The 8,499-nt window shown below is 46.1% G+C and overlaps 1 protein-coding gene across 1 annotated transcript; it reads right to left on the bottom strand.

Annotated features, from left to right (window-relative positions):
* Positions 1-437: 437 nt before the first annotated feature.
* OTUD3 (OTU deubiquitinase 3) lies at positions 438-8,496 on the bottom strand (the record flags this gene model as incomplete). The annotated part of the gene is made up of 8 exons (XM_010147163.1): positions 438-611; positions 943-1,145; positions 2,071-2,167; positions 2,770-2,895; positions 3,611-3,733; positions 6,252-6,364; positions 7,119-7,267; positions 8,471-8,496. Coding segments are annotated over 8 exons (1,011 nt in total), but the record flags the coding sequence as incomplete, so codon positions are not given.
* Positions 8,497-8,499: the final 3 nt, after the last annotated feature.

Here is an 8,499-nt window from a genome sequence, read left to right as displayed (position 1 = left end):
GAGTAGAGAACTGTCAAGCCTTCCCTGACAGCAAGGTAACATAAACCTCCTCCAAGCATAACTAAGTAAAAAGTTGCTATATAAAAAAAACCAAAACACCACCAACAAAACAAAGACTAAGCGCATCAAGGAATCTCAAAGCAAATCTGACACTGCGGTGTGAAGAAAAGGTTCTCACCTTTACCTAACTCCAAAATCATCAAAACAGGTCTCTAATTTTCTGTAAAGTTCAAACAACTCTTCTCACACACAGGCTGATGCAGAATCCCCGAAAAATCATTCGCCCCACCACCGGAGAAGCAGGAAGCTCATGTGTGCTTAGATATCTCTGCAGAAACAGATTTTGAGATAACAGTGGGTGCTCGGAAATTTGCTTAAGAGGAGTTTTGTCTTCAGCTTTATTTGCTTTTCTCACCGAGCACTCGGAACACATCGGGTCATATGTTTAGAGCTGCCATGGCCTTCACCAAGGTGACATGGTTGTTTGAGTCTGTCTCTCCGCTGCTATCTGTGCAGTTACTCCTGTTGGCCAAGACCTTTTGCCGATGCCTTTCTTCCTGCCGCTTCTTCTTCTCCAGCCGCTGCTGCTGCTTCGTTTGTTTTTTAGATATCTGAAAGGGAAGGATGAAAACACAAAGTTGAAAACGCACGTCTTCTGCACAGCCGGGGAAAAATAAAACACCAAAAAGGAGATGAGCAGATACCAAAGCAGATGCCAGAGAATGCTTACTCCAAACTGCTTATAGTGTCACTTTGGACGAGTGCCACATGTCACTAATAAATGTTTGCACTGGAGAAGTCACAGCTGTAGCCACAACAAAATCCGGTAAGCGGAAGCTCTTCTTAATTCAAAGGAGAAGACAGTTGCTGATTAAGCAATCCTAAACATTCCCCTGATGGTTAAAGGACGTGTAAATCACTGCCAAACCACCCCTCATGTACCTTTGGGTTTCTGCTAGCTCGATTCTCTTCACCGGATCTAGCCTGGCCTGTGTTGTTTTCTATTTCATCCTGATGCAAAGGATTTCCAAAGACTCTTGAACGCCGATTTCCAAAGACTCTTGAACCAGTTCCATTTTCCTCCCGCAGGGTTCTGCTGCACAGATTCTGATCTTTGCTCTGGGGATCACACTGCTCCTCAGCACCTACCGAAAAAGAGATGTTTCTCAGACACGCTCTACCCAGGAGCTGTCTCCATGTCAGCCACCCTCTTCTTTCAGACTTTCCGGAAAAGCGGGTTTGTTTTGGAAGCTGGATTAGTGTGCCCTCACTAATAACCTTCCTGAGCAGCGAAAGGCTGACACGGCCGCACAGCCGACACTAAGCTGCAACCACTATGGTCATAGAATCACAGAATGGTTTGGGTTGGAAGAGACCTTAAAGATCATCCAGTTCCAACCCCCTTCCATGGGCAGGGACACCTTGCACTAGACCAGGTTGCTCCAAGCCTCATCCAGCCTGGACTTGGACACTTCCAGGGATGGGGCATCCACAGCTTCTCTGGGCAACCTGTCCCAGTGCCTCACCACCGTCTCTGGGAAGAATTTCTTCCTGACATCCAATCTAAACCTCCCCACTTTCAATTTAAACCCGTTCCTCCTTGTCCTGTCACTACAGGCCCTTGTAAAAAGTCCGCCCCAGCTTCCTTGTAGCCCCTTCAGGCACTGGAAGGCTGCAATGAGGTCTCTTCGGGGCCTTCCCTTTTCCCAGTTGAACAAGCCCAACTCTCTCAGCCTGTCCCCATAGCAGAGGGGCTCCAGCCCTCTAGGAATCTCTGTGGCCTCCTCTGGACTCGCTCCAAGTGGTCAATATCCTTCTGATATTGAGGGCTCCAGAGCTGGAGGCAGTACTCCAGGTGGGGTCTCACCAGAGCAGAGTAGAGGGGCAGAATCACCTCCCTTGACCTGCTGGCCACACTTCTGATGCAGCCCAGGATACAGCTGGCCTTCCGGGCTGCCAGCACACACGGCCGGCTCATGTTCAGGTCCCTGCTGAGCTGCTGTTTCCAGCGAACACTAACACCAGAAAGCATTCTTCTGAAGCACCAGGTGACAAACTCCGCATACTTACCGATTCTTTCCACTTTATTCACTTGAAAGATGGCAAATATTGCAGATTCTACACTGTAGTCTTCCACTTCTCGAATGTGGCTTACCAAATCAACGTCCTGTCCGCAAGAGGAGAAAGGTAACACTGAACTGAGTTCAAATCACTGACATATGTTCATTTAACAAGTGTCTGCACAGCTCAGATGGGGGTTGCTGTCTGCTTTTATGACCTTCCAATTAGCCTGCATTCCATTTCTGAAAAAGGTGAGGGAGACAACCTTAAAATCCTAAAGATATCAGGAAAAAGGAAGATCCTGGTTCATCCTGTTTCACTCCTGACCCTTCCTGTTCTATGCGTTTGCAGAGTGCGAGCACCAATCTGCAAGAACCACCTAGGCTATCCAGTGACAACAGCAAAGACTCACAGTGGCTTGGGATGTCCAACAACAGGCACCCTCAAAGGATTTCCAAGTTTACAGAAGTAGTTTCAAAGTAAATTTTCTGAGAGCTTGCAAGACAAACCTTCAAAAATCATTAGGTATCCACAGAGCACGTATTTCATCTGCATTTAAGGGTTGAGTCCAGGATGAAACCCACCCTGACTTGTGGCTGTGGTACTGAAATTGTCCAACAAGAATACTTTTTAGAATTTTTCCCACGACTACTTTCAGTATCAAGAAGGTTTGAACATTTAAGTGTAAAAAGGCTACTCAGTACTTACTGAGCATCCAGTCGCATTACACACTTTTCGTATAGCATCTTCTGTTTCCACTTCAGCCTCACCTTCAGAGTCACCCTTCTGAGGCTTCCCTTCCTCCTCCTTGTTCGAATCATTCTTGCTAAGCATCTGCAAGAGAAGCAAAGCCCAGCAGATCACACAAGCACACGCAGAAACTTCAACATATGCAGTATATGCATGAAAGTATATGACATCATAAGAAATTGCATTATTATGGCATACTTCCTCCAAAATCTCCCATGTCAAAGCATCTTGGAAGTTGTGTGACTATCATCGTCACAGACACCCCCTCCCACGACTGTCACACTACTGAGCCAACCCTCCCATGCTACAGGACTGTGCACATCAATAAGTCACTGGCTTTTCAAATGAAGGATCAATTTATTTTTACAGTCCCACACATTACACAAGTGTGTGCAGAGCACCTCAAGAACAACACAGCTTAGTCCCTAACAGGAAAAAGAGCGAGATATGATGAGGACTGCTGTATCCAGCTGTTGCATTTCCATCTCTTTGCTCCCTTCCCTTTGTTTTTGCCTTTGAGGTGCAAGAGTTTCTATTTCAGACAGGGTTGCTTCAAGGCATCACAGCATCAGATTTGGGATTAATTTTCATTGTGGTAATTTAAGCACTTCACAGCCTGTCTCCAGAGAGCAGACAGCACTAGTCACAATGACCTTAGGGGCGTCTCTATCTCTGGCATGACACAGGGACCACACTCTTTTCTCAATCTCAATGCAAAGGAGGAAGGAAATAAACTGGTAACCTTCATCTATTTTATTTATCGCCCACAGCTGACTCACATCATTCTGTCATAACCAACCTCCATCCGAAGATACGCCGGAGCTTCAGAATCATCATTGATTCTCCTCACGCTGTCGTAGTGCTCTCCGTACCGATACGCAATATGAAGTTCCCTCGCGTTGTTTTTGTCTGTGCCCCGAATCTAAATAAAACAAATAAATTGCAAATGAGCACCAAGTACAAAAGCACCTGTAGAAAATTCCCACCCTGAGTACTCTCACTACTGACAGAAGAATAATTCCTGCCCTGATCATCAGTGCTTCAAACTATGAGCTAAAAGCTACACGGCACTCCAGCTCCTGCAAGGAATGCACAAAGTGAGACTGCATTTGCAGGCCTCCTTTGCTTACCTGTCAAGTCAGAGTTCAAAGATCTGACAGCTTTCCTGGAGATGTCTGTACCCAAAAGACAAGAAACACCTGCAGAATTTCCCAATCCTTTTACGTCTCTGAATCAGCTCATCCCAACTTACCGAACACACACCCCAGGTCACCTTTCAACCACGTCTGCAGTTTGCGTGGCACTAATGACTTCAGATCTCACCACAGATATGCTCCATTCATCCACTTTACACCTCTTCACCTTTAAGTTCCAACTCAACACTTTGTTACACTTAACTCCTGCCTTTTATCCTATTAAGTTATTCAACATGTTGGGTCTGCCTAAGATTTATTTTCAACATTTCTCCTCTGCCAGAGACTAAATAGGTATCTAACAAATCCCAAGGTTCTTGAAAGATTTTTCTGAAAATTAGCCAGTTTAGCTCTCAATAGTGAAGCCTCTTTCTGGGTGCTCTTTCCACAATGCACTGGAACTGTAAGCAAAAGAGAGCTGCCAATAAAAAAAGGCACAAACAATGAAAAGAGGTAAGCAGTTATCCAAAAAGCCAATAAAATAACCTATACATCTGAGCTAACTTGAAGCTCTACAGTTGCAGTCACTATTGAAACAGGCAAGAGTGTTTAAAGCCCTAAATCTCCATGCAGAGATGCTCACCTCCAAAAAGGCAGAGCTTGAGGAACAGCTGGAGGTCCTCAGAACTTCCCCTGACATTTTTCCAGCTCAGCCACAGTGTATACAAATGGTTCTCTTACAATTACTGGGTAACTCACCAGCTGCTTTAGAGTTTGGACCAAAGGAGATATTTGCACCATCTGCTTTAAGCATCTTTCTAATCTGCATCCCTGGAAATGCTCTCTTTGGACTTTAAGCTAAAATTAGGCTCCAAAACAGAAAGAGGGCCAAAAAAAAGTATGTAGATGTATAGCAAATTAAGAAAAAGGGTGTGCTGGGTTAGTTAAATCTAGCAACTTGCTAACATTGTCATCACACTGTGATCCCCTACATTATCTGATGCCCTGATGTATCCTCTGTGCTGGTGGGAGACTCCTTATGTTACAGCTACTAGCAGGCCTCTGCTTATGCCACTCTCAAGAGCCTAAGACAACCTTTCAGTAGGACGACCACACTCAGGCAAAAGAGAACCTCATCACAAACTCTGTATTTACAACCCTGGAAAGGTCAGTGAAGGTTTTCCAGAGGTTATACAAAATATTGATAAGAGTTAAGTGCACTGAGGCAAGTATCCGGTTCAGAACAGTAACAAAACATGAACAGCACCCCCGTGAACTCTGCTGCAGGGTCACTACCTCCCTACATTCTCACAGGTCAGGCAGTTGAGTATTCCCGTTCATTTGCATAATTGCCAGGTAGGCTGATTTTTTAAAAAATATGTAGGTTAGTTGTCTTACCACCCATGGCTGCCACACAAAGCAGAGTTTAAACTTGTTTGGGTTCAGGAATTCACCTGACAATGTTTCAGATGTATTTAAGACACCACTGACAGCTTTCACCTGGTCTTTTATCTTTATTGCCCCGTTTCATCTACATACTTCATTTGTTCTGACTGTGAATTGGGGCCAGAAACAACCCTGACTTCAATACAGGTTCTCACTTGCTGAAGGAACAGGCAGGGATCAAGCATGGACCCATTCCAGCATGACTTGGCACAGAGAAACAACAAAGAAGAGCAGGAGGGACCTGACGGGTTACTTGTTCCAGTGCCCCGCTGTCAGAGGAAACCATTACACACAGAGTCCTTTCCAGAAGCTGATTAAACACCACCTTAAGGTTTTACAACTTCTTCCTCCTTCTGCCCAGTCCAAAACCTCATTTCTCCAACCGTCAGAAACCTTCTCATTCCAAATCCCCTGCAGAACTGATGGGGCTTCATTCCAACACACTGCAGGGACTGCCCTGCTGTACCTTCTCTTACATATTCCTGAACTTTACCATACAGGCTTCCTTAAGCCTGGCTCAAATTTCTATCAGAAAACTCACCTCATACACAGTCTGATCTTCAGAAGAGAGAAACTTATCAATGAAGCTAGTACCTTACAACCAAACTAAAACACGCTGCTGTCTCCACATATTTATCTTCCATGCAGTCATTGTTTTCTTTCATTCCTCCTCCTCCTGGCTGCAATCTGGGGTGTTTTCCTTCAAGGCCAAAACAGTGAGCAAAGATCCACACCATATCCAGCTAACTACAGCTACCTACTGCCCTCTTTCAATAGATCGGGAAGTTTCAACACTATTAGTACTCATCAGATTAGGTTAGGCCAAGAATTAGGCCAAAATATACAAGTTTTGTTTCTCACCTGCCACAGCGGAGCATTAAGTTGATGAATAACCACGTTGATTTGATTGTTCCTTGCGAAGGCCACAATAGCATCGTTGCCAGCAAAGGTACCAGGCTTTGCCAAGTTGGTAACTAAAGGGAAAAAAAAAACCCCATTCAGAAGAGTTGGAAGCCTAGTTTCTGACACTTCCAAAAGCACTGGAGGGATAGTGAGTCACAATATTTCAACACAAGCCCAAGAAATTCTGGAAAGGAAATCTCAACTGTGAAACAGTGACTGCTGAGGCAAGAATTTGGCAGTAACAGAAGTTAATGCATCTTAAACGACCACAGAAACCTCCAAAACCGAGGTACGCCCCTAGATTATACGCAAGGCTGTCAGCTCTGCGTCAGCTCGGAAAGAAGAGTGCCATGTACTAAATGGCCGAACTGTTTTCATCACCTGCGTGGTACTTCGGCACATCCCTGAAGCTGTGAGAACAAAGGCTGCATTGGTCGCTGCTTTGGCCCTTCCCATGGATTACGAGTATGAAATATCAAGGAGAAAAAGAAACCCACTCAACACCCACCAGTATTCAAGGAGAGCTAGACAATTCTTGTGAATTCTGTTTGAAAATGCCAAATTTTTATTCCTTGCCTTTTTTGCCTCTCTTTCCAAGTTTCCCCTAAATTATTTGTCTTAGAAATTGTTTAAAAATACAAGTTTAATAGTTCATCTTTCTACAGAAACACAACAGAGGGAAATGCAAACTAACTGTTTCTAAAAACCAGAGACAAACTCCGACATAGTTCTGGGATGAGGAACAGTTTAGTAAGATGGTGCTCAAATGAGACGTAATCACATTACATGATAAGCCCTTCCATTAGTGTCCTATGGAGACCATACCGTGTTTCTCAAAGGGCACATCATCCTCCACAAAGGGCTCAAAATCCTCCCGCTGCTTTATCATGTAAGCCACTGTCTCCTCACGATGTCTGAGGTGGTTCCGCGAGTGCCCCTCAAGCTGGTCACCGAGGGCCCGAAACAAACAATTGCTACCGAAAGCAGATATACACCATTAAATCCATGATCCTGGCATAGCGGAAAGAATATGGAGTTAACAGGAAGGGAAAAGCACCGTGCTCTTTCTGCCCAGTAAGTTCAACAAGGATATGAATGTGAAGCAGTCGCTATCCCTGTGCTCTGAACAGCTGCTGAAGTTAGAAATGCAGGTAGGAACGTAAGATTCTGAGTGAACGTGAACATATGAACATATTGGGGGTTCTTGTGGACCAAGAATATCAGAAGGATATTGACCACTTGGACCGAGTCCAGAGGAGGGCCACGAAGATGGTCAGAGGGCTGGAGCACCTCTGCTGTGATGAAAGGCTGCAAGAGTTGGGCTTGTTCAGCCTGGAGAAGAGGAGGCTCCAAGGAGACCTCATTGCAGCCTTCCGGTATCTGAAGGGGCTACAAGGGTGCTGGGAGAGGACTTTTTACAAGGGCCTGTAGTGACAGGACAAGGGGGAATGGGGACAAATTGAAAACAGGGAGGTTTAGATTAGATATCAGGAAGAAATTCTTCACAGAGAGGGTGGTGAAGCACTGGAACAGGTTGCCCAGAGATGTTGTGGATGCCCCATCCCTGGATGTCTTCAAGGCCAGGCTGGATGAGGCTTTGAGCAACCTGGTCTAGTGCAAGGTGTCCCTGCCCATGGCAGGGGGTTGGAACTAGATGATTTTAAGGTCCCTTCCAAGCCTAACCATTCTATGATTCTATGATTCTAACATGCCATTGGCTCCAGCAGAGCAAGCTGAGAGCGGTTACAGCACTGAGCCAAACCGTCACTAAGATGCCGTAACGCAACAACGGACAATCCAATGATCTACCAAGCGATGTCTCAGCAGACACATCTAATGCCTCATTCTCATAGTACTTATGGACCTTCCGACCACTCTGCAGGCCAGCGTAACCCTCAGCCCCCATATGGATCAGGTCTGGGACGAGCAGAGCCCTCAGCCCACGGTGACACAGGCCCTGCCCAGCCACAGAGCAGAGCCCTCTGACCCCTGTGGGGTACAGGGGGAAAGGCCTCATCCCTGCGGAACACTGGCCCCGCACAACCCCGAGAGGAAACCCTTCAGCCCCCGGGGTCACACGCTGAGCCAAGGGAGGAAAGAGCCCTCAGCCTCTGCGGACAGGAGGTCTACAAAACACCGGTCCCTGGGGTGCCGCGAAGACCCGGCGCGGCTCTCACCCATCACCCGGCACCTCCCGCAGCTTGAG

The sequence above is a fragment of the Eurypyga helias genome, unplaced genomic scaffold (assembly GCF_000690775.1).
Source record: "Eurypyga helias isolate BGI_N326 unplaced genomic scaffold, ASM69077v1 scaffold10612, whole genome shotgun sequence".
Taxonomy (NCBI): Eukaryota; Metazoa; Chordata; class Aves; order Eurypygiformes; family Eurypygidae; genus Eurypyga; species Eurypyga helias.
This window is presented reverse-complemented; position numbering and strand designations above follow the sequence as displayed.